Here is a 26,231-nt window from a genome sequence, read left to right as displayed (position 1 = left end):
AAAAGTTTCATTAAACTTTTCATTAAACAGTGAGAGTCAAACCTATCTTTTATATTTAAAAATGTATAAGAACTATTTCACAATGACATCATATTCTTAGAATGATTGATAATATTTTATACACATTTATCATAAAATGAAAACCATCATAGCTGGGTGTGATGGCTCACACCTGTAATCCCAGCACTTTGGGAGGTTGAGGCAAGAGGATCCCTTGAGTCCAGGAGTTCAAGACCAGCCCGGGCAACATAGGGAGACCCCGTCACTTCAAAAAAATAAATTAATTAATTAACCAGGCGTGGTGATACACTCCTGTGGTCCCAGCTACTTGGGAGGCTGAGGCAGGAGGCTCACTTGAGTCCAGGAGGTTAAGGCTGCAGTGAGCCACAACTGCACCACTACATTCCACCTATGTGACAGAGTAAGACCCTGTCTCCAGAAAAACACCCTCTGTAGCAGCAGCCCCAGTACTGTGTATAACTATGGGTTTGACTTCTCTGTGCCTCATTCTTTTCATCTATAGAGTGGGATGAATCAGTTTGAATCAGTTAACTGAATATATTTATTGGCTGATCATGTATAAAATGATAATCTTTCTTAGATCTTTTTTATAAAAGAGGTCTAATTTTTTATTAGATTTTGTAATTAGAGATTATAAAATCTCTAATTATACTCAGTGTCACTAAGTATAAAATACATCCCAAAAGCTAAATAATGTTTTTAAAGCATTTCTTCACTCCATGATACCTGGAGTTTCAGTGTTTTTTAGAGTCATATGTTTTAAGGTAACCCTCAAACAGTTCAATTTCAAAAATGAACATAAAACAGCTTGTTATGCCGGGCGCGGTGGCTCAAGCCTGTAATCCCAGCACTTTGGGAGATCCGCCCGAGACGGGCAGATCACAAGGTCAGGAGATCGAGACCATCCTGGCTAACACGGTGAAACCCCGTCTCTACTAAAAAATACAAAAAAAAAAAAAAACTAGCCGGGCGAGGTGGCGGGCGCCTGTAGTCCCAGCTACTCGGGAGGCTGAGGCAGGAGAATGGCGGGAACCCGGGAGGCGGAGCTTGCAGTGAGCTGAGATCCGGACACAGCACTCCAGCCTGGGCGACAGAGCGAGACTCCGTCTCAAAAAAAACAAAAACAAAAACAAAAACAAAAACAAAACAGCTTGTTACATAAGAAGCCAATGAAGCCAGGAGCACTGTCTATTTGAATAACATCATCACATTCTTTCATCATTCATGAACAAGGTCATCGTTTTCTCGTGGTAATCATGTTCTCTGTGTGTCCTTGTGACTGACCATTTCATGTTGGCATATGCTGCGCTGTGGACATTAAATTTTAAATATTTTTTGGTTTGCCAATTTTCAGTTTTTTCCCGCAAGAACAACATTTTAATTTTTTATGCTTTTCTGTTTTTCCCCCCTTTCATTTTCACAGAAAAAGAGAGAAAGACTAGATGGTGAAAACATTTATATCAGACATAGCAATTTAATGTTGGAGGTTTGTATGAACTTGAAGCTTATTTCAGTTGGTTGCCTGGAACCTTCTGCATTCTTTGCTGATCCCCTTTTCTTCATTCTTTGCTGCATTTGGTTTTGCATGCCATTGCATGAAGGAACTTTAGGTTTAAAATGCTTTTGCATGTTGGTGAACATGAAGATATGCAAACATCTCGCCTTCTGATTCTTTTTAGTTTCTGTCATACTTACCTGGAAAAATATATGATTGGGACTACCTCTACCTCTCATGGTTCCATTGTTTTACCCACCGTTAGAAAGTTCTACATCATTGCTAAAAGTTCCCTTAATTTTCCAAGAGTATAAACTTCCATGTGTCCCAAGATGCAAATTTGCACTATTCTTTCATTTTCTGAACTAAGAGAGTGTGAAAAAGTAGGGAATTCAAAATGGACTTAAAATATTGGAGATAATAGAAAAATGACAGAAGAACTGTCCGGGGGGAAAAAAGAAAGATATAAGAAGGAAAGAGGGGAGCCTAGCATTTAATGAGTAGTTACTATAAGATGGTTTAATCATAAAAACAGGCCTGTGGGTATGGGATTGTTATTTTAAAGATGAGAAAGTTGAAGCTCAAAGAGATTAAGTAATTTTCCTGTAGTCCCAGAACTGGAAAGCCAAGATGTGAGGATCTATCCAACTCTATTAAACCACACTGTTTTCCACTCAGAAACAGCAACATGCTGTCTGCTATAAGAGTTGTGAGATTATTTTCCCATTTTATTCAACATTGGTCATATATATACATATATATATACACATGTATATATATATATTTTGAGATGGCGTCTTGCTCTGTTGCCCCGTCTAGAGTGCAGTGGCATGATCTCGGCTCACTGCAAGCTCCGCCTCCCAGGCTCATGCCATTCTCCTGCCTCAGCCTCCCAAGTAACTGGAACTACAGGCGCCTGCCACCACACCTGGCTAATTTTTTGTATTTTTTAGTAGAGATGGGTTTCATTGTGTTAGCCAGGATGGTCTCAATCTCCTGACCTCGTGATCCACCCGCCTTGGCCTCCCAAAGTGCTGGAATTAAAGGCATGAGCCACCGCGCCTGGCCTATAAAGGAGATTCTTGAATTTCTGTTGTTTTTCTTATATATCCTCTAAGGAATTAGTTCTTTCATTGAAAATTACAACAGGGTAATGAGCATTTCTTTCTTTTTCTTTTCTTTTCTTTTTTTTTTTTTTTTTTTTTTTTTTGAGACAGTCTGGCTCTGTTGCCCAGGCTGGAGTGCAGCGGCACGATCTCAGCTCACTGCAAGCTCCGCCTCCCGGGTTCAGGCCATTCTCCTGCCTCAGCCTCCCGAGTAGCTGGTACTACAGGCGCCCGCCACCACGCCCTGTTAATTTTTTCTATTTTTAGTAGAGACGGGGTTTCACTGTGTTAGCCAGGATGGTCTTGATCTCCTGACCTCATGATCCGCCCTCCTTGGCCTCCCAAAGTGCTGGGATTACAGGCATGAGCCACTGCGCCTGGCCTTTTTTTTTTTTTTTTTTTTTTTTTTTTTTTTGAGGCAGGGTCTCACAGAATTACCCAGGCTGGAGTGCAGTGGCACAATCACTGCTTACTGCACACTCAGCCTCCTGGGCCCAAACAATCCTCCCATCTCAATCTCCTGAGTTGCTGGGGCTATGGGTGCATGCCACAATGCCCAGCTAATTTTTAAATTTTGGTAGAGACAGGATCTCAATATGTTGCCCAGGCTGGTCTTAAACTCCTGGACTCAAGTGATCCTTCTGCCTTAGCCTCCCAAAGTGCTGGGGTTACAGGCATGAGCCACTGGACCCAACCTAAACTTTAAAAACTAGATAGATCTCTGGCTTAATATATAGCCTCTAATAATTATTTAAACCTCATCTTATTCCTTGTCAATATCTGTATTTTGAGTACTTGTTACGTATAAAGGCTTTGAGAAAAATTATGCCCAGCCTTCATTAAACATGTATTGCATGGTGGGTGCAATACCAAGTGCTTTACATATATTTGTCTCGTTTAACATGAAGTTTTTCAAGGCTGGATCCTCAGATATTTCAAACTTAGCAACTAGATCTCTTTGTTTTAGCCCATATCTGAAACTAGAGCTGAGTAGTTCCATCTTCAGAGACTAGGAAGAATAGTGAATGTTGGTTGATTTCCTTTATTTGGCAGTGTAACATCTTGAAATTCTAAACATGCATATTTCCTGACTAGTTCATCTTCAGTGCTTCCTCTTAACTGGAACCTACAGTACCAATCATATATTTGTCATTTGTTTCATGAGGTGTGTTATGGCTTCTGAGACTCACAAAGTCCCTGTGTGTGATGTGTTTTTCCCTCAGCATTTCATTGACAGCCATGAGAGGGGATTTCTAAATAAGTGTGTTTGAAAATTAAAACCACTAACTGCCTTTTGAGAACATTTTATATTTAATGAAGTGTTTGGTTTGATTGCTGCTAAAATTATGAAGTGATAGGCATCAAAAAGTGTCTAACCTGAACACAGCCAAAGTAATTTGGCCATCATTCTTTAGTTATTATAAAGTTTTTCCCCAGTAAGGAAGTTCTCTCAAGTTATCTGTCACTCCAGCAGGCTTTTTTTTTTTTTTTTAAGCATCCCTCCTCCCTCTTCTCCTACCCCGCCCCCACTAATGCTTTGTTCTGGCACAAATAAGGTCGAGTTCATTTTTAGATCTACCGCCTCCTCCATCTCCCAGAGAGAACCTGTAGCAAGTTGTCTATGACAAATTCTATTTGGAACAGGTCCCTTTGAGATCTTAATTTTACTCTGTGCCCCCACAGGTTTCCAACAAAGCCAGCTAAGAAGGATGGAGAAAGCTCCCTCAGAAGCTACTGGTTTTACCAAAATATTTATTTTCTCAGGTTCCAAGCCAATCCGAAGCTAGGCAAGAAGAGTAGCAAATCACAAGTCTCTTATATTAAGAGGTTAACTCAGAGAGTTATCATTTTACATAGCATCTCTTGCTCATTTTTGTTTTGCTCTATTCACACTTTTAACCTTCCCAAATGTATTAAGTTGGTCTTGGCCCAAACAGATTTTAATTACCAGTGAGGAGCTGGGCCATGGGACCTTACATGCCTGGTGGGTCTGGTTGCTCAGTCTAACACTGGGTCTTTGAATGGGCTTGTTCATGCTTTTCTTTAGCTACTAGACATGCTTTTCTTGCTTTCAGCTAGAACAAAAGTGCAAACTGTTCTTTTCCCCATAGCGAAGTCCATATTCATAAAATATACTCACATTTCATCCCAACATGCGAAACATGCTCTTCTGGATGCTACAGGATCGCCCTTTTGGAGTTAGCTTTCTATTTGATCTTAAAGCAGGTATACATGGTTCAGTCTTGCAAAAATAAAAAGAAATAGACTAGTTAATGATTTTTCTGAATGAATATCTCCAGAATCAAAATTGTCTCACTGATTATTCTTATGCTGTTTTCCCTTTGACATTGCTTTTGAAAGAGTTTTATTTAGTTAAAACCTGTATTACCCTCAGAAAAAACTTTTAAGCAAAATTTTATTGACATGAATTCTAATTTTTTACCCCAATATAGCTGTTTCCTACAGAGCCAAAAAAGAAAGACTAAATCCAAAATTCACCCAGCATATTAGGAAATGTATTTAGCATTATGCTTTTCTTGGATACAGAGCTGCCTTGATATGTAATAAATTTTTTGCAGTCATCAAGTGATGGGCTCCCACATGTTTTGATCTCAAGCATAGATCTTTTAAGGTTTTTTGAAGTGTTCTTGGACAAAGAACGTTTGAATTTTTGTCTTCAAGTATATTTACCAGATTATTTTTGGCCAAGTCCCCTTTTTGAAAGTTGTTATATACCTCCTTTTACATAAACCTGAATATTATTTCTAGCTCATGCTTTATTAACCTAAGCTTCGTTCATTTCTCCCTGGAATATCCCTTTAATAGCTTGCCTGTACCTCAGGTTGCCCAATATTCAAATTTGCTAGAATATATAACTACTATGTACCCACAAAAATTAAAAAGAAAATTTAATCTGCTGGAACAGTTGAGTTATTTTAAATTGTCAAGGAGATATATAAAGTATTTGGTGAACTCTTAACTCACTCTCAATCCTTTGAAGGTCATTGGAAGAGGTCCCTGGTTTGAGTCGTACTAAGTAATGAAGTGAAGGTGTTAGAGGCTAGAAAGCCTAAGGGTTTTAGTTTATGTGCATATTATTGACAAAGAAAAAATGTCATTGTGTTATATACCTCTGGGTGATTTTTCAGAGGTAGTAACAGTCAGCTCTGGAGCCTTTAACTAGGAATTTCAGTAATAAATTCTTACATCAAAAAAGGGCTATTCTTGTTTATCAAAAAGCAAAAACAGCCACCTAGTAATAGAGAAGTAAAACCATCTCCAGGTAGAAATAGAAGGATACTGTATGTTTGCAGCTCAACAAGACAAGACAGTCAATGGTGGATTGTATGTTTCACCATGCCTTCATTAAACAGTTTATCTATTGCTATCTCCATCCTCCTGAGCTGAGCCTAAAATAATTTCTTATCAAGCTGAGGCTAATTGAGTTGTGGAACTACCTTCTTGGGATGAGGAGTTAGAGATCTAGTGCTGTGTCACATGGGAAGAAGAGTCATAAATTAAGGCGTGAGTTCTTTATGGGTTATATAACTGCTAACAGCTATGGAGTTGTGATACTTCACAGCTTCCAAGAAAAGCACTTTATTTAAAGAAAAAAAAAGGCAAGCAAATATACCATGTTGTATATTTATAATCTGAATGCAGATTAGTAACATCTGTCCTGGATGTGGTGTGTTTTCTACCAGTGCCCAGTCTCTGATGGGTTGCCCTTGGTTATGTTGTTTGTCCTGATTATGTATTGTTTTGCATCTTTGTCCTTTCAACTATAGGATTTAGACAAGAGTCAAGAGGAGATCAGAAAACATCATGCTAGCATCAGTGAGCTGAAAAAGAACTTCATGGAGTCTGTACCAGAACCACGGCCTAGTGAATGGGATAAACGCTTATCCACTCACTCCCCCTTCCGAACTCTTAACGTCAATGGGCAAATCCCCACAGGAGAAGGAGTGAGTACTTTGTCCACATGACCAATTGTGAAAATGGAGGGAATAAATGTTTTTATGTATTAATATTCTGTATCTGAGAGAAAGCTTAGAGCTGAAATTTGGATTTGGTGCCTCACTATATTCATTGCTGCTTTAAGGCATTTGTAATCAAATACTTACTTTTTTTAAAGTCATATAGGCTACCCAGTCCAATTGTAGGAGCCATTTGGAGCCACCAGGAGATGATTAGCCTCTGAGAACTATCTCTGCAGCTACATGCTTCTGGCTAATGATTGTTTATAAACTGACCATAAGCCAGTAGAGGTTTATTTGTATTCAAACTGTGCCTTCAGGGACTCGAAAGTTTACTAAATTTAGGAAGTCAAAATAGGAAAGAGATTAGTCTTTTTAAAAAGCTTTATTTGCTTTGGGAGGCCGAGGCGAGTGGATCACGAGGTCAGAAGATCAAGACCATGGTGAAACCCCGTCTCTACTAAAAATACAAAAAAATTAGCCAGGCGTGTTGGCAGGCGCCTGTAGTCCCAGCTACTTGGGAGGCTGAGGCAGGAGAATGGCGTGAACCCGGGAGGCAGAGCTTGCAGTGAGCCGAGATCATGCCACTGCACTCCAGCCTGGGCGACAGAGTGAGACTCTGTCTCGGAAAAAAAAAAAAAAAAGCTTTATTTGAACATTTACACAACTTAGAAATATCTGAATGGTTCCCCACAATTATATAGTAAACCAAGGAGCCCCCTAAGCCAGAGAATTCAGATCTCCAAATATTAATTATTGTATTTCAATTTTAGAAAAACTGTGGGCTGGTCACCATGGCTCATGCCTGTAATCCCAGCACTTTGGGAGGCCAAGACAGGCGGATCGCTTGAGTCCAGGAGTTTAAGACCAGCCTGGGCAACATGGCAAAACCCCATCTCTACAAAAATTAGTCAGGTATAGTGGTGCGCACCTGTGTAGTCCAGCTATTCAGGGGGCTGAAACAGGAGGATTGCTTGAGCCAGGAGACCAAGGCTTCAGTGAGCCATGATTGCACCACTGCACTCCGGCTTGGGTGACAGAGTGAGACCCTGTCTCAAAAGAAAGGAAAAGGAAAACTATTTATTTTATCTTTATGAGTAACATTAAACTTTTAATACACTGTTGTGTGAGATAGTCACAATTAGAGCTCAGGGGCTCTTCTTTTTCTTTTATTGTTATCATTACCTATTTTAGAAATCCTACATCTGGGCCGGGCGTGGTGGCTCACACCTGTAATCCCAGCACTTTGGGAGGCTGAGGTGGGCGGATCACGAGGTCAGGAGTTCGAGACCAGCCTGGCCAGCATGGTGAACCCCGTATCTACTAAAAATACAAAAATTAGCCGGGCATGGTGACGCATGCCTGTAATCCCAGCTACTCAGGAGGCTGAGGTAGGAGAATTGCTTGAACCTGGGAGGCGGAGATTGCAGTGAGCCGAGATCACGCCACTGCACTCCAGATAGGGCAACAGAGTGAGACTCCGTCTCAAAAAAAAGAGAAAAAGAAAAAAAGAAATCCTACATCTGAATAAATGAATCTGTTAAACATTTAATGAAAATATCTTGAAAGTTACCATGAACATATACCCAAAAGTTTTTATCTTTAGTCAGTACAAGTGAAATATTTATATAGTCACAATCACTCAATAAGTGATTATGATTTAAAAATTATGTGCTTGTTTTTCCCCAAAAACAATAGCAGTTCTAGTTAAAAAAGGTAAAGTGATGTCTTAATAATTTTAAAACTTTTTTTTTTCTTTTTTTGAGATGGAGTTTCGCTCTTGTTGCCCAGGCTGGAGTGCAATGGCATGATCTCGGCTCACTGCAACCTCCACCTCCCGGCTTCAAGTGATTCTCCTGCCTTAGCCTCCCTAGTAGCTGGGATTACAGGCGCCTGCCTCCACGCCCAGCTAATTTCTTGTATTTTTAGTAGAGATGGGGTTTCACTACCTTGGCCAGGGTGGTCGCGAACTCCTGACCTCAGGCGATCCACCTGCCTCAGCCTCCCAAAGTACTGAGATTACAGGCATGAGCCACCGCACCTGGCTAAAACTTTTTTTTTTTTTTTTTTAATTTTCAGAATTTATGGTAAACTATCCAAATTATTATTTAGTTTCTGGAACTGGAGAAGGTAGTAAAAGTTGGTTCACAGGCTGGGCGTGGTGGCTCACGCCTATAATCCTAGCACTTTGGGAGGCTGAGGCGGGCGGATCACTTGAGGTCAGGAGTTTGAGACCAGCCTGGCCAACATGGCGAAATCCCATCTCTACAAAAAATACAAAAAAATTAGCCGGGCATGGTGACATGTGCCTGTAATCTCAGCTACTTGGGAGGCTGAGGCAGGAGAATCGCTTGAACCCAGGAGGCAGAGATTGCAGTGAGCCGAGATCACGCCACTACACTCTAGCCTAGGCAACAGAGCAAGACTCCGTCTTAAAAAAAAAAAAAAAAAAAGTTGGTTCACAAAGGGTACTTTTTGTATTTTTCAAAGTGTGACTAAAACTGGCTAACAGTTCTCCAGACAGAGCTGAACCAGTTTCACAAATAAGGCTGGAGAATACCTGAGTAATGGGCAGCTAAATAGAGATACCAGGGATGATAGGATGCTATTGTTTGCTACTTACTGTCCTCTCAGCCTCCATTTTCTATAAATGGACATTAGTTTTATGTTCTAAATCTAGAGCATGTATTCTGAACTGAGACAATAACTCTGCTTTCTGGGCAAGACCACTGTTTTCAGTGTCAGTAGGATACTTAATTTTGATGTATCTCTACTAATAAGAGTCATAAAGGGTCTAGTAGTTCTGGTTGTGGCTTGATTTGATTTAGAGGGTCTGGCTAGTCAAAACCGAATTGAACAATTCTGAACAAGTAATTTATCATATTGGGCCTCAGTTTATGGAGTAGATGATCTTTAAGGTCCCTGTGAACTCTAAAATTCTGTAAGTCTATGACTCCATGAGAAAATGCCTTGTCGCTGTTTCACCTGGTTAGCCCAGTCTGCAAACTATAACTGCGTATTTTCTAGAAGTTTTCTTTTTGACTCTGTGCAAGTAATAAAAGATGCTCAACTACTTTGAAAAAGTAACTTGGTACTCTCTTGGATGAGGTTGAGTAAATTTGAATTGGTCTCCGTTTCCAGAAATTATCTTACGTCTTTTAATAGAAACCTTTCAGAAATCTTCTCAGGGTTGGTTTTGGGAATGGTGATGTCATTCTGTGTTCTTTAAAGAAATAACTTTTTATAAACTAAACAAGATCCATGGGAGTACTTGAACAATTTTAGCTCTATGCTATTATCCCTGTAAAGGAATAGTGGAATAAATAAGCACTGTATTATGGTGACCTTTAATATTGGGTAATTCCACTTTCTGGCATATCTTACTTTTTCTTTAACAATTGGGATACTATTTCTGTTCTCTGGGGATACCTCTTCCACCTTTGATGGTATTGTTGTTGCATTGCAAGGCAACTGAATTTTATATAATTTGTGTATGACCAGGTGAAGAAAACTTCTATGCTTCCCTCGGAAAGAAAGGTTGGTGGGCCAGAGGTAAAGCTGCTGTTATGACGTGTGCTTCTCAATCAGAATTTGCTCTTGTCATGGCACTAAGCAGATAATCCCCCCAGAACTGAACAACAGCTGCTGAATACTTTTTTTTTCTTTTGGCTCTACTAGTAAATTCACACCCACAGCCTTTCGGCCTAACACATAACACTTCCACTGCTGCAGCTTTTGCAGCTTTCAGTTTGCTTATTTCGGCGCATGGCTGGTTGAAAAGCTGCATGAAGATAAAAATATGTATTCAGAGAGAAAATGAATTTAATTATACCCTATTCTTTTTATGTTGTCTTTCTTCTCCCCCTTTATTTTCTTTCAAAAATCATTGTAATTTTGCATCCTTTCTTTTCCTTTTTTTCTTTTTTGCTGATCAGTCCCCTAGCTACTTTCTCCCTGATACATATCACTTAGGGGTGTGCAAAGAACCAGTGTTGAACTTCCAAACTGATCAGAGAAGGCTAGCTCAACTGAGAGAACTTAGAGCCAAGTTTTTCCTTTCATAGATAACATCTGTCTTGACTATGGATACCAGAGTACAGAAATTGCAGGGGGAAGAAAAACTTCTCAATTGGACAATTGGGGAGAAAAATCTTTCCTTAAAAGTGTCAAAAGCATTTGCTTAAAGTAATGTATAAACCTTCATGATGGTCATTGTTATTTATTTGTTTTGGTGAACCTTGAAGGGACATTATAAACTTTTATACTTTTTGTTTTTCTTTTGCAGTCTTTAAAAGGTATGAGATTAAGATTTTTATTTCTTGAGCAAAAATTAATTGCTATACTGAATGAACTGTTGCAGTTTTTAAAGTCTATATGAAGAGACGTAAGGATTACTTTTTATATTCTGCCATTCTATTTGTAATAAAAGTAACTTTTTTTTTTTTTTTTTTTCTGAGACAGACTCTTGCTGTGTCCCCTAGGCTCGAGTGCAGTGGTGCAATCTCAGCTCACTGCAACCTCTGCCTCCCGGGTTCAAGCAATTCTCCTGCCTCAGCCTCCTGAGTAGCTAGGATTACAGGCATGTGCCACCACGCCCGACTAATTTTTGTATTTTTAGTAGAGACGGAGTTTCACCACATTGGCCAGGCTGGTCTCGAACTCCTGACCTCATGATCTGCCCACCTCAGCCTCCCAAAGTGCTGTGATTACAGGCATGAGCCACGACACCCAGCCAAAAATAACTTTTATGATGGCAAGAAAAATGCTTCATTATTGGCATTGCCCAATTAGTGATTGGCAGCACCAAAGTAATAGAAAATGACCTAAAATTCATATGTGAATATCCTCAAAGGAAAAATAAATAACATAACAAGGGGAAAGCCAGTGATCCCTTTAACTTTCAGTTCTAGTGTTCATTCACTCAAAAAGGTGTCTATTGAGCACCCTACTATGTTACAGAAACTTTGCCAGGATAAATTGCCAAAATAAAGTAAAGCTAAAATGAAGAGTGTCTAAAAGATCTTTCCAAATCCTTTGCACATCCCCAAGTATCATTTTTGAGCATTTTCCATCTGTCATTTTGTTCATCTTATTCTGTCTTTCTTGATCTTCTACTGTGAAAGCAGACACAGGAACGTGCTCTGTTAGTACAGGATGAAGAGAAAATTAAAAGGCAAGAAAGATCTACTGAAAGAGCCTTGCCCCAGCAAGAAAATGAAGAAATTCTTCCCAAGGTTTCTATTCCAATCCCTGAGGATCACAAGTCTCTCAAAAAGTGTCACCTCTACTTTAGTACTTTTCCATCTCCTCGTATTCCTTTCATGATGTCTTTTCTCGTGGTCCTTGTGTTGGCTGTTTGGTGGTTGGTCTTTCTGTGATCAGAAAACAGGGTGCTCATCTGAAATGTCAAGACCATTGAACTTTTGTCCTTGGCTTCAACTGTGTTATCGCTGTATGATGCCCTCTGATCTTGATAGTTCACTGTCCTAGGGGAGCCCTTGTGATCATTTTTCTGTCAAATGTTACTCTTTGTAGATTATGTATTGTGGGGTACAAAGGAGTAGCAATGGACTGCCCAAAGCCAGCTTTTCTGCACTGAATTTTAACAAATTTAAACAAATCAGAATTAAGCATATGGCAGGTTGGTAATCTTCCCAAAAGCTTTGACTCCTTTATCCTGCATGTTTGCTGTTTACTATTGTTATGTCCTCCCATCCAATGTCTCACACAAACCAGGATACTCTCTAGATACATTTGATGGAATATTTTCCTAATCCTCTAGAGTCATTTGTTTGGCATGGGCTTCATAGTTTAAGAAAAAATTTCAACTTACTAACCTTTCAGAAGCCTTAAAATGATAACGTTTTAATCTACAAATCCATAACCACTCCTTTTCTTAGGATATCAAACCAGTATAAACAAAAAAAACCCTTTTTCTGGAAAAGGGCTTTTGACTTCTGTGGCCTTTTTATGAGTATTTCTGAGCTGTACAGGGACAGACAACTTTATCCTGCCTGCTGTATAGAAGAGATCTGCAAAGATGAAATGCCATCTTTTCACAAGTAGAGTGTTGATATGGTTTAAGGAAAATGGTGCTGGTGCCCCTTAGCCTCCAGCCAGGACTGAAATTCTCAGACTACTCTACCTATCCTTAAAAGTCCTGGAACACAGATTTACTCAAGATCTGTACATAAACAAACCCTTCTCTGAATTAAGATACTGTGTTACTTCTTTATGGCTTTGCTAATTATATTGCTAGTAGCAATAGTTAGCCATTGCTAAGCTTAAAATATATATTGATATACTTTGTTTTCCTGATATACTTCAGACCTGTTTGTTCTTGCACTTGTGTTGAAATCAACTGTTTTTAATCAATGGCTTTGTGACCTCAAGTTCTGTTGTGACAAGTATGTGTCCTCTGTTTGCATGTTGACTTCTGAGACTTACCTGAAGTAAATATGAGCACTCTCTCTCTCTCTCCAGGACACAACTCACATGCCTAACCTGTTATTTTTTACCTCAATATTGATGAAACCTTGCATGTAGCTTGCTTTTTATGGCACTTGAATGTACCAATATGGATGATTTGGTTAATGTCTCAAATATTTGTTTTGAAATCTGAGTTTATAGGGTTATCAAATTAAGATTATTATACTTTGTTTTACTTCTCCATGCTTTTCAGTTGATGAAACTTCTAAACAAGACTTTTTATTTTTGAGAAGATGGCCTCCTAGAGCAAAAAAAGAGAACAGTAAAGACAAGAATCTTTTGTCCTTCAACATCTACCAGTATTGTTCTCTTGTCTCTGGAGACATGTAGAAATAATTATCTGGTGTTTCCTGAAAACTGCTACACTGTCATTATAGGCTTTCCCAAGAAATGGAAAAAGAAGCAAGGACCAGGTTAAAATTTAAAATTTGGTGTGCATATATATCTTTTATGTCACAGGCTATGTCTATTTATGATATATATTTTGTAAATAAGCATATTTATTGATTCACTCATAATAAGAGGGACCTGAAATATTACAAAGCTGTTCACTACCACAGAAAGTTATAATCATAAGTACTCTCTTTTATCTGGGAAATAAAGGTACAAGAGTTTTCCTTAATGAAATAGCAAATGGAACTGTAGACTTTGTTAGATTATTTTAAATCTTTTTTTAAGGAATTGAAAGGAAATAATCAGAACTTTATTTATACTTTTATAACTGTTTCAGATTATAATTCCTGAATTTCCAGTTTTCATCCTTATACACAGCTTTTTATTAATTACTATTGTAAACTTCACCCTGAATTTTGTTTCTCTTTGTATTGGAGTTATTCCAAGTCCATTAAAAGTCTAAGCCAATGATACTTTTCAGTTTTCTGAAATGCAACAAGAGTCCTTGGAGATCTTTATTGAGAGTCAAAGGAGAGGCCATTTCTTCTATCAATAGGGTGAGAATGATTAAGAGGAGAATGGCTAAGCCCTTGTATTGGATGAAGCTGACCAATGCAGACTCAAAAGTTAGCATCACAATTATCAGAGGAAAAATATTGGGCATTCCAGCTTTGTATTAGCTAAAGGTAATACTGTCAATATTTGTAAGATAAAGCATAAATAGGCCGGGCATGGTGGCTCACACCTGTAATCCCAGCACTTTGGGAGGGGGTGAGGCAGGCAGATCCCCTGAGGTCAGGAGTTCAAGACCAGCCTGAGCAATATGGTGAAACTCTGCCTCTACTAAAAATACAAAAATTAGCTGGGAATGGTGGTGCACACCTGTAATCCCAGCTACTAGGGAGGCTGAGGCAGGAGAATTGCTTGAACCTGGGAGGCAGAGATTGCAGTGAGCCAAGATCACGCCACTGTACTCCAGCCTGGGTGATAGAGTGAAACTCCATCTCAAAAAAAAAAAAAAAAAAAGGTGTAAATAGTCTTGGTTTCCTTCCTTCATTTTCAGTACCAGAGGCAAATTCTAATACATATTGGTGTTACCCTGATTCAGCTGCTGCTTCTTTTTTTTTTTTTTTTTTTTGAGTCGGAGTCTTGCTTTGTTGCCCAGGCTGAGTGCAGTGGCGCGATCTCGGCTCGCTGCAAGCTCCACCTCCCGGGTTCACGCCATTCTCCTGCCTCAGCCTCCCAAGTAGCTGGGACTACAGGCGCCTGCCACCACGCCTGGCTAATTTTTTGTATTTTTAGTAGAGACGGGGTTTCACCGTGTTAGCCAGTTTGGTCTCAATCTCCCAACCTCATGATCTGCCCGTCTCGGCCTCCCAAAGTGCTGGGATTACAGGGGTGAGCCACCGCGCCTACCCTGATTCAGCTTCTTAATGGCAAATTGATAAATAAATAATTTGGACTAAAGGCATCAATACAGACCAGTATAATATTTTGGATTTTTTGCCTTGGTTTTGTCATTATTCATTTCTAGGGTGACTCTGAGAGTACTAGAGTCACCCTAGTTAACTACTTGGTGCCCAGATTTCCACCTAGTAATGTGGAGACAAACCTACCTCATGAGAATGAATATGTAATAAATTCCAGGAACCAGAGACCCTGGTTGTCATTCAATTCTTGGTCTTTTGGGAGCTGGGAAGATGAAAATTTAAAAAAACACAAACATACATTAACTTCTTTTTATTTTGAAAGTAAGTAGTTAAATAGCTGTGTTTATTTCCATCTACTCCTTATTGATATTTGACCACTTTACTAAGATGTCTTTCCAAATTTATCCCTAATAAATTCATCTTATCCAAATGGTATGATTAGAGTGGATCATACTTGAAAATAAACCAAGCATCTATATTTTGGACCTATCTTTCAGCCATTTTCTTTTATGCTAACACTTGCAATATGAAGGGAATTGTTTGCATGGGTCAAGTTTTCTGCTTATTTACATCTTCAGTAAAAGTTTTGAAGGGAAAAGATGCTGACTCTGTTGACCAAGATTAGACCGGATATTATACATGGAATAGATTTCCAGTTGGCATCCTAAAACCTAGTACATTTCTTTCTACTAAATATTATAAATTTTACTCTGAAATTTCTTTGGATATAATAACCCAATTCACTTTCTCCTAGTTTCCTAAGTCACTTCTGTAATACTTCTTAAAGATAAGCCTGTAGTACTTCCTATAGATAAGCATATAGGACACATGAGGCATTAGAGATCTAATTAATTTTAAGAAGGTATTATGGAGCAAAAATTATACTTGTGGTTTACCCAGTGTAAATACCATGTATTTACAAAAGGAAAACAGGGCAAAATTAATGTGAGAGATGGTCTTATTGTTGCTTTTATTTTTTCGCCAAGGGTTTTGAATACAGTAAAGACATACAAAACTTGTTGACAGAGTTGCCTTCCCTTACGTTCCGCTTCACAGAAATTATAAAATCCCAAACCATAGCATTCTCTACAGCTTTGAAAATGACTATTATATTGTTTTTATTATACATAGAAACTTCACTTTTTTTCATATACTCAAATTACACCATTTGTAATATTGGTACTAGAAACTACGACAACTCCTTATTCTTATTCTGTTTTGTGTGGCATGTGGCATTACCATATCTGCTTCCTCTACACTTTAGTGGATAATATTAATAGACCACTCTCGGCCGGGCGCGGTGGCTCAAGCCTGTAATCCCAGCACTTTGGGAGGCCGAGACGGGCGGATCACGAGGTCAGGAGTTCGAGACCATCCTGGCTAACACGGTGAAACCCCGTCTCTACTAAAAAATACAAAAAACTAGCCGGGCGAGGTGGCGGGCGCCTGTAGTCCCGGCTACTCGGGAGGCTGAGGCAGGAGAATGGCGTAAAAACCCGGGAGGCAGAGCTTGCAGTGAGCTGAGATCCGGCCACTGCACTCCAGCCTGGGCAACAGAGCGAGACTCCGTCTCAAAAAAAAAAAAAAAAAATAGACCACTCTCATTTCTGCTGCTATTACTCCTCATGCCTTAGTGTCTCCTTTTACTGCAGCGGAGTATGACACAAAAAGAAACACATTGGTGCAGATTAAAAGCATACCTGAAATGGTTAAGGCAGTATGGAATTAGAGTTAGAAAGCCATACAAAGTTAGGCTAGAGGAAGAGCAGTGGCTGTGATCAACAATTATAAATTCATGGAGGATTCCTTTTGGTAAACAAAACTATTATCCTAGAACTTGAAAGACAAAAAGAAGATAAAGTAGTTTATTCCCACAGATCAGAAATGCAGGCTAAAAGCCAAATAACTTGAATAATAGCTTAAGGAGATCAAGACCATCCTGGCTAATTCCACCTCTACTAAAAATACAAAAAATTAGCTGGGCGTGGTGGCGGGCGCCTGTAGTCCCAGCTACATGGGAGACTGAGGCAGGAGAATGGCATGAATCCGGGAGGTGGAACTTGCAGTGAGCCAAGATTGCGCCACTGCACTCCAGCCTGGGCAACAGAGCGAGACTCCAGTCTCAAAAAAAAAAAGAAAAAATCTTTTGTGATTGAAATCCTAGGCCAGGCGCGGTGGCTCACACCTGTAATCCCAGCACTCGGAAGGCTGAGTTGGGCAGATCACCTGAGGTCAGGAGTTTGAGACCAGCCTGGCTAACATGATGAAACCCTATCTCTAAAAATACAAAAGTTAGTTGAGTGTGGTGTCAGGCATCTATAATCTCAACTCCTCGGGAGGCTGAGGCAGGAGAATCACTTGAACCCAGGAGGTAGAGGTTGCAGTGAGCTGAGATCACGCCATTGCACTCCAGCTTGGGCAACAGAGCAAGATTCTGTCTCAAAAAAAAGAAAAATCCTAGAAGGCAGCAGTGTCTTACCCTTTAACATAGAATCCTGTTTTGGGTAAATAATAGAATAACTCTGACATTTGAAAGATTAAAATGTAGGAGAAAGCACAGAATCCCAACTATCTTTTCTTGTCTCAAAAGCAACAAAGGCAGGTGAGCCTCTCATTTTCTTATCTACTACCTCTTTAAAGAAAAGTCTTCATATTTATAAGATCCTATCAGTAAAACACATAGAAAAAGATTTAAGGGGATAACATAGCCACCATTCATTTTATTCATTTATTTTATTTGTCACCCGCCAGCAAAGTACTCTATTATATATTACAAGGATGCAAAAAATCAGCATTATCAGAATTTTAGGGATTGGATAGGATCCTAATTCAATTCCTCTCTCTTCCAGTGCTTGACTCTTCTCTACAATATCATTTAGAGATTTGGAGGCCAGTCTTGCAGTCTTTGTTTCAATATCTCCTGAGATAACATATTACATCTTTGGACAATTCTGAATTTGTATATAAATCATTCACATATTAAGTGAAAATCTGTTTCCCTGTAGCTTTCACTCACTGATCCTGAATGGAGGCATTTTAAAGAATTTTCTATCTTTTTCCACATTACTTCTTCACATACTTAAAGGTAACTCTCATGTTGAAACTAGTCACTATTCTTACCCTCAGACAAGTTACCATCTGCTATTCAGATCTATTCCAGTCTTCCTCCTAGCATGTCATCCTCCTTTCTTCTTTTCTAACTTTCCTTGTTTTAACAGCTTTTTCTTTTTGGCTATGTTGCCCACTGTGGATTATTCAGCTTTATGTCCCTATAAATTGACATTCTCTCTCCAAAAAATTTTGAAATTTCTGGCATTCCCAGCTTCTTCGTAGATAACACAGGCTTTGGAATTTTTTTAGATAAAAAAGTAGAGGTGGTCTAGTTTTCTAGCTTTGCGAGTTTCATGTAGCCCAGAATCTGCTGACAAGGTAGTATCACTGTTATATTTTGAGGAAGCACACTACCAAAGCCTGCATTCTAAGTTTGCTTTCCTTCTGTGATAGTCTGAGTAACCTTTACATACTTGAGTGGTCCCCAAGTGATTCAGTTTATACCAGTGTGATGATAAAATTATGGAAATGTACTTTCTGCTTAACATTCTGATTATGATTTATACCCCACTAGAAAAAGTGATATTAAATATTTGAAGTATTGTTAATACATCTCTTTTGTGCCTTTCTCCTCAAAACTATGAGATTCTCAAAGGTAAGAAGCTCTTTAGACCAAGCATGGTGGCTCACGCCTGTAGTCCCAGCTACTAAAGAGGTTGAGGCAGAAGGATTGCTTGAGCCCGGGAGCTCAAGGCTGCAGCGAGCCATGATCACACCATTTCTCCCCAGCCTGGGCGACACAGCATGACACTGTCTCTAAAAAATTTTTAAATAAAAATAGGCTTTGATTTTGCCAGTCTGTAACTTTTGTATCCCAGCTACCACATTGCCTTGTATATAACAAATAATATTTATTAAACTGAATTAAATGATTAATCACAGATGGCAATGGCTAAATAACTTTTCACATAGAATCTCTTGTACTGGTACATAAATTTGTGCTAAACTAATCGCCATATGCCCAATCATTATATGCAGGTAACTCAGAAACCCTATATCCAGCCCAGAAGCCACTTTCTCTCTCGTTAATCCTGTAATATGGTCCCTTGTTTATTCAAGGAATCTAGTATACCGCTATGGTAGGTGTCAATTTCTATTGTTAATGCCTTGTAACTTGGTTCAATTAAAAGCTCTTATCCAGCTGGCCTTGGTGGCACAAGCCTGTAGTCCCAGCTACTCTGGAGGCTGAGGCAGGAGGATCACTTGAGCCTGGGAATTCCACTCCAGCATGGGCAACATAGCAAGACCCCATCTCAAAAAAACAACAACAAAAAAAGGCTCTTATGCATTTACCACAGGTAATCAGCTCTAGAACATATTACCAAGAATAGAGTACACATCTGTATAAATAAACTCATCTCGGATAAGTGTGATATCATAAAAGGAACATTTATATTTATCTAAAATACATTGCAGAGGGCAATTTGACACTTTTTTTCTTGTGTTTTATGTGATATAGAAACATCAACTATATCAAAACTCTTTTTTTGTTTTGTTTTGTTTTGTTTTGTTTTGTTTTTTGAGACGGAGTCTCGCTCTGTCGCCCAGGCTGGAGTGCAGTGGCGCGATCTCGGCTCACTGCAAGCTCCGCCTCCTGGGTTTACGCCATTCTCCTGCCTCAGCCTCCTGAGTAGCTGGGACTACCGGCGCCCGCCACCGCGCCCGGCTAATTTTTTGTATTTTTAGTAGAGACGGGGTTTCACCGTGGTCTCGATCTCCTGACCTTGTGATCCGCCCGCCTCGGCCTCCCAAAGTGCTGGGATTACAGGCGTGAGCCACCGCGCCCGGCCTATATCAAAACTCTTATGGGTTTTGATATATTTGGAGTATCAGGAGTAGGCAAACTTTTTCTGTAAAGTGCCAAATAATAAATATTTTAGGCTTTGCAGGCTGTATGTCTGTCACAACCACTCAGTTTTGCCATTATAGAGTGAAAGTAGTATAGATAACACGTGAAATGAATGTGATTATGCTCCAATCAAACTTTATTTATGGACACTGAAATTTAAATTTTATATAATTTTACATATTACTAAATATTATTCTATTAGTTTCCTAACCATTTTAAAATATAAATACCATTCTTAGCTCATAGCAATACAAAAATAAGGAGAGGGTGGCTGGGCGCAGTGGTTCACGCCTGTAATCCCAGCACTTTGGGAGGACAAGATGGGCCGATCATTTAAGGTCAGGAGTTTGAGACCAGTTTAGCCAACATGGTGAAACCTCATCTCTACTAAAAATACAAAAATTAGCCAGGTATGGTGGTGCACACCTATGATCTCAGCTATTTGGGAGACTGAGAATCGCCTGAACCTGGGAGGCAGACATTGCAGTAAGCCAAAATTGCACCACTGCACTCCAGCCTGGGTGAAAGAGCAAGATTCCGTCTCAAAAAAAAAGGAGAGGGTGAGATTTGGCCTACTGCTTATAGTTTGCGGACCCCTGATACAGACCAGAAAAGTGGTTTATTACATTTGCTGCCTTTGTACTGTTTTGGAGAGTAGCAGTTGGGATCTTAGCATCTTCATTCAGTGTCAAAGTATTTTTTGTCTTACTTATGATTAGAAATGGAAAACAAAAGATGAGACATTCATTTCTATTTATTGAGCAGTCAGGGTACAGCTGAACTGTAATCTAAAATACATACTGCTGGGCACAGTGGCTCATGCCTGTAATCCCAGCACTTTGGGAGGCTGAGGCAGGAGGATCGCTTGAGGCCAGGAGGATCACTTGGGTCCAGGAGTTCAAGACACATCTCTATCAAAACAAAAATTAGCTGGGCATGATGGTGTGCCTGTAGTCCCAGCTACACAGGAGCCTGAGGTAAGAGGATCATTTGAACCCAGGAGTTTGAGGTTGCACTGAGCTATAATCATGCCACTGCACTCCAACCTGAGCAAGAGCAAGACCCCATCTCTACAAAAAAAAAATAATAAAATATGTACTGTAACCACCACAACACCCTGTTTCTGCCAGTTTTCCAAATTGCATTGTGTTAACTGTGGTGTTATATTCAGTGATGATCCTGGATATCCCCTTCATTTGGTTTGTATTTTAAGGATCTACCTCCATTTCCCCCTAAGGAATAAAGAAACCACAATTCCCAAATTCACCTTTTCTTTAGCCAAGTTTTAGAGATATATAATGAATATGGTAAAGAAAGTAAAATGATGTATTTTTTTTGTTTGTTTATTTTTGTTTTTTTTTGACACAGTTTCTCTCTTGTTGCCCAGGCTGGAGTGCAATGGTGCGATCTCGGCTCACAGCAACCTCCGCCTCTTGGATTAAAGTGATTCTCCTGCCTCAGCCTCCAGAGTAGCTGGGATTACAGGCGCCCACCACCACGCTCGGCTAATTTTTTGTATTTTTAGTAGAGATGAGGTTTCGTCATATTGGCCAGGCTGGGCTTGAACTCCTGAACTCAGGTGATCCACCTGCCTCAGCCTCCCAAAGTGCAGGGATTACAGGCATGAGCCACCTCGCCTGGCCAGAAAAATGATTTTTACTCTGAGCTTTTGGTATACTTTAGTGTTTTAAGCGCTGGTATAAATTTAAGATTGGGGGCTGGGCATGGTGGCTCACGCCTGTAATCCCAGCACTTTGGGAGGCCGAGGCGGGTGGATCACGAGGTCAGGAGATTGAGACCATCCTGGCTAACATGGTGAAACCCCGTCTCTACTAAAAAGTACAAAAAAAATAGCTGGGCATGGTGGCGGGCGCCTGTAGTCCCAGCTACTCGGGAGGCTGAGGCAGGAGAATGGCGTTAACCCGGGAGGCTGAGCTTGCAGTGAGCTGAGATTGCGCCACTGCACTTCAGCCTGGGCGACAGAGTGAGACTCCGTCTCAAAAAAAAAGAAAAAATTTAAGATTGGGTATCTACAGAAAACATCTTAGAAGGGTCCTTCTTTCTAATTATTGCCTTTTTTTTTTTTTTTTGAGGTGGAATCTTGCTGTGTCACCTCAGCCTCCCAAGTAGCTGGGATTGCAGGCATGTACCATCATGCCTGGCTAATTTTTGTATTTTTAGTAGAGACAGGGTTTCACCATGTTGACTGGGCTGGTCTCAAACTTCTGACCTCAGGTGATCCACTTTCCTCAGCCTCCCAAAGTGCTGGGATTACAGGCATGAGCCACCACACCCCACGAGAAATCTGTTTTGAAAGTACTAATTAGTGGCCGGGTGCAGTGGCTCACGCCTGTAATCCCAGCACTTTGGGAGGCCGAGGTGGGAGGATCACTTGAGGTCAGGAGTTCACGACCAGCCTGGTCAACATGGGAAAAAACCCATCTCTACTAAAAATACAAAAAATTAGCCAGGCATGATTGCGTGGGCCTGTAGTTCTGGCTACTTGGCAGGCTGAGCCAGGAGAATTGCTTGAACCTGGGTGGTGGAGGTTGCAGTGAACCAAGATGGTGCCATTGCATTCCAGCCTGGGTGACAAGAGCAAAACTCCGTCTCCAAAAAAAGAAAACAAAAAATATATTTCTCTGAGGAAAATTCCCCAATTCACAGCTTTTTTGGGCAGTATTTACCAGTAAGTCAGAATAAAGCGACATTCTTTTTTTTTTTTAATTAATTTATTTTTTTTTGAGACGGACCCTCACTCTGTGGCCCAGGCCAGAGTGCAGGGGTGCAATCTTGGCTCGTTACAACTTCTGCCTCCCGGGTTCAGGCAATTCTCCTGCCTCAGTCTCCCAAGTGGTTGGGATTACAGGCACAAACCACCATGCCTGGGTAATTTTTGTATTTTTAGTATTTTGGCCAAGTTGGTCTCGAACTCTGGACCTCAAATGATCTGCCTGCCTCGGCCCCCCAACGTGCTGGAATTACAGGCGTGAGTCACTGTGCCTGGCCCCTTTTTTTCTTTTTTTTGAGACAGGGTCTCACTCTGTCTCCCACGCTGGAGTGCAGTGGTGCAATCACATCTCACTGAAGTCTCGACCTTCTGGCCTCAAGCAGTCCTCCCACCTCAGCCTCCCAAGTTGCTAGGACCACAGATGTGTGTCACACCTTGCTAAGAGACAGGGTTTTACTGTGTTACCCAGGCAATCTCAAACTCCTGAGCTCAGGCCATCCACCCTCCCCAGCCTCCCAAAGTGCTGGGATTACAAGTATAAGCCACTGAGCCTGGTTTTGGGGAGGTGCTTTCTAATAAATCCCTAAGCACATGTTTCTTTCAATTCCCTTGACCAGGCTCCTTTTGCTCTAATACTTGGCTGAATAAATTAATTATTCATTAACAATTCAGCATGATATTTAAGCCTAAGAAATCTTTAGTTCCTTTGGGACATTGTCTTTGATGTTTTTCTCACATTATTTGCTCTGTTAATGTGTAAACTTATGAATAAATCTTATTTATTGCAAACGTGATTCTGGTTGCTACTAATCATTAAGGAAGTAGGAGTTAATAATACTGTTCATAGACCTACTACCAAAAAAATCCAAATGAACCTCTATTTCAGCTGATTGGCAACAGATTGCTGTCAGCTAGTCTTTCTCTTGTTTTTCGTTATATTCACTCTTCTCTGTGGCCCAATAATTAGTTGTCTTTTGCTTATTTGTAAGACAGAGACAACCTGCTGATGTGTGTTCAGTTCTCAGAATGTTATTTTAAATCAGCTTTGAACTAATTTGACTATGCCAAGTTTTAAAAATAATTTTTTTCTAACCAATTTAATCAGTCACTATAACAGATGTAGTTGTCACATCTGTTAGAAACATATTAGTATGATGCATTTGTCTTTTATGGGCTTTTTAAAAGCACTGTACAAATTTGTAGTTAATAACTCTCCAGTATTGCCACTCTAATCTTATTGAGAAGTGAAGAATGGTGTGGGTGTGGATGTGTGGGTGTGAGGAGAGCTTGTTCCCGTAATGTGAAATCAACAGAAGGTATAGCACTTTATCTCTTACTCACCTTGGGTAAACCATCTCTTATCTTAACTCACAGCTCTAGATTTTATTATATTATTCAGGTGATTATTTCAAACTGATGCTTCGGCCAGGCACCGTGGCTCACACCTGTAATCCCAACACTTTGGGAGGCTGAAGCGGGTGGATCACCTGAGGTCGGGCGTTCGAGACCATTCTGACCAACATGGAGAAACCCTGTCTCTACTAAAAACACAAAATTAGCCAGGCGTGGTGGCGCATGCCTGTAATCCTAGCTACTCAGGAGGCTCAGGCAGGACAATTGCTTGAACCTGGAAGGCAGAGGTTGCAGTAAGCTGAGATCGCACCATTGCACTCCAGCCGGGGCAACAAGAGTGAAACTCCGTCTCAAAAAAAAAAACCTAACACTTCACATTTTAGAGTGGTCTATTTACTAGCTCAAAGTATGTACCTTGTGATCTAAGTAAAATAACTTTGTAGTATTTTCTCCAAAGCCATGTTTTCTTTTATGAGTTTGTTAAAAATGCTAACACAGAAAGCCATTTTTACTATTATACGATTTCTCAAAAAGATAAAACATAGTTAATATTCAATAATAGTTTTCTATTAATATTCTATTAATATTCAATAATAGTTTTCTAATAATAGCTGTCTGTTGCATTGGTTCTGTAGAATCAAGGTAACTATTTCTTGGGTTTTTTGTTTGTTTTGTTTTGTTTTTGAGACGGAGTCTCACTCTGTCACCCAGGCTGGAGTGCAGTGATACAATCTCGGCTCACTGCAACCTCCACCTCCCGAGTTCAAGCTATTCTTGTGCCTCAGCCTCCTGAGTAGCTGGGATTACAGACACCCGCCACCACACCTGGCTAATTTTGTATTTTTAGTAGAGATGGGGTTTCACCATGTTGGTCAGGCTGGTCTCGAACTCCTGACCTGAAGTGATTCGCCCACCTCAGCCTCCCAAAGTGCTGGGATTACAGGAATGAGCCACTGGGCCTAGCCTCAAGGTAACTGTTTTCTATATATCAAATTTTCTTAAATGCTTATTATGACTTTAATCAATTTTTAGAACTGAGAATTCTGTGAAATCCTGCCAAACAAATTTAATTTTGTTCCATTCTAACTTCAGAGTTTTTGTACTGGTCATAGCTCCTTTTTCTCCATCTTCATCCCTCCACCCCTACCCTTCATAGTGTAATGAAATAAAACTGACCACCAAAGTCTTCTGGTCTCTTAGACATGCTTAGTATAACCTTTAATATTTGCCCAAACACTTTGACTTCTGTAGATCTATTCAGATTTGAGAACACTCATTTGATCTGTGGAGTTCTTGCTGGTGAGTGCAGTGTAAAGGCAAAATTTTCTATTATCTAATAGTTAAAATTTTGCATCCGGCATGGATTTTGAAGCTGTTTGCTTTTACATTCACCTGTTCTGGGGATAATCTAATAACAGCACTATTTAGGAAATTATAAAAACAATGTTTGATGGATAATTATCATTGGCTAATTTCATTTGCTGTCCTTTGTTGGAAGCTGCATTGTGGAATTATTTTCCTATCATAAGCAATTTATCAACTCTAATAAAGGCCCACATCTTCCGGAATAAGCCCCTTTATCCAGATTTTATACAAGCGTAATCTTTATATACCAGAGAATAGCAATAGACTGTGAAAATGACTCTGAGTTTCATGGAGAAGCTAGTGAGCACTCTTAAGGATATATTTCTAGCTAGAAACTAATAGCATACAACCTTAAAAAAAAAAAAAAAAAGGCAAGAGAGGGTACATCCAAGAGAGAAAAATTAGAATGAAGAGAAATGTATTACATGACAAAGAATGTCACACTAGAGAGGAAAGATAGAATTTTAACATCACCTTTTGCTAGCCCATCGTTACTCTGTTGTTAGTTTATCCCCATCTTGAGTGTTTGTGATTCTAATGTCCTTTTTTAAACTTCTGAGTGGCCGGAGTTTTCCACTGAAACTGTACAGAACTATTATTTATCAAGCTTTTGGGGGTGGGAACCAGAGGATGTTTCTCTTTTCGGTAATTTTTGTTCTTCTGTCTTCATTTATTTCCTTTTTTGGCTGAAGAATGGGCTCCTACTGCTTGACTTGTCATCTTTATGTGCTGTTTACACATGGCTTTTGCAAAAGAAGCCATTACCACATCTGATTTATCTTTTATTGCAAGTGCCCATTTAAAAGCATTTGTTTTAACTTAAAAAAATTGTTTTAATCATCAGGCTAATGTTCCTACTGATTATTATACAACCTAGGGAAATACTGATATAATGTTTCAAAATAGGAAAT

General features: G+C 39.8%; 1 protein-coding gene across 50 annotated transcripts in view; it reads left to right on the top strand.

Annotated features, from left to right (window-relative positions):
* LOC105495208 (erythrocyte membrane protein band 4.1) overlaps positions 1–26,231 on the top strand; it is a 234,181-nt gene that overhangs the window by 171,437 nt on the left and 36,513 nt on the right. For 12 of the 50 annotated variants that reach the window (XM_071097384.1, XM_071097329.1, XM_071097362.1 and 9 more), the window contains 3 exons: positions 1,445–1,507; positions 6,411–6,587; positions 10,101–10,136. In XM_071097384.1, the coding sequence (XP_070953485.1) occupies positions 1,445–1,507; positions 6,411–6,587; positions 10,101–10,136 (276 nt within the window). Of the gene's footprint in view, positions 1–1,444; positions 1,508–6,410; positions 6,588–10,100; positions 10,152–10,534; positions 19,384–26,231 lie in introns of those variants that run through there. The other 38 variants (XM_071097457.1, XM_071097393.1, XM_071097338.1 and 35 more) reach the window with 11 other exon arrangements.

This window comes from Macaca nemestrina, chromosome 1 (assembly GCF_043159975.1).
Source record: "Macaca nemestrina isolate mMacNem1 chromosome 1, mMacNem.hap1, whole genome shotgun sequence".
Lineage (NCBI taxonomy): Eukaryota > Metazoa > Chordata > Mammalia > Primates > Cercopithecidae > Macaca > Macaca nemestrina.
Note: the sequence above shows the minus strand (reverse complement) of the source record. Positions and strands in the feature narration are given on the sequence as shown.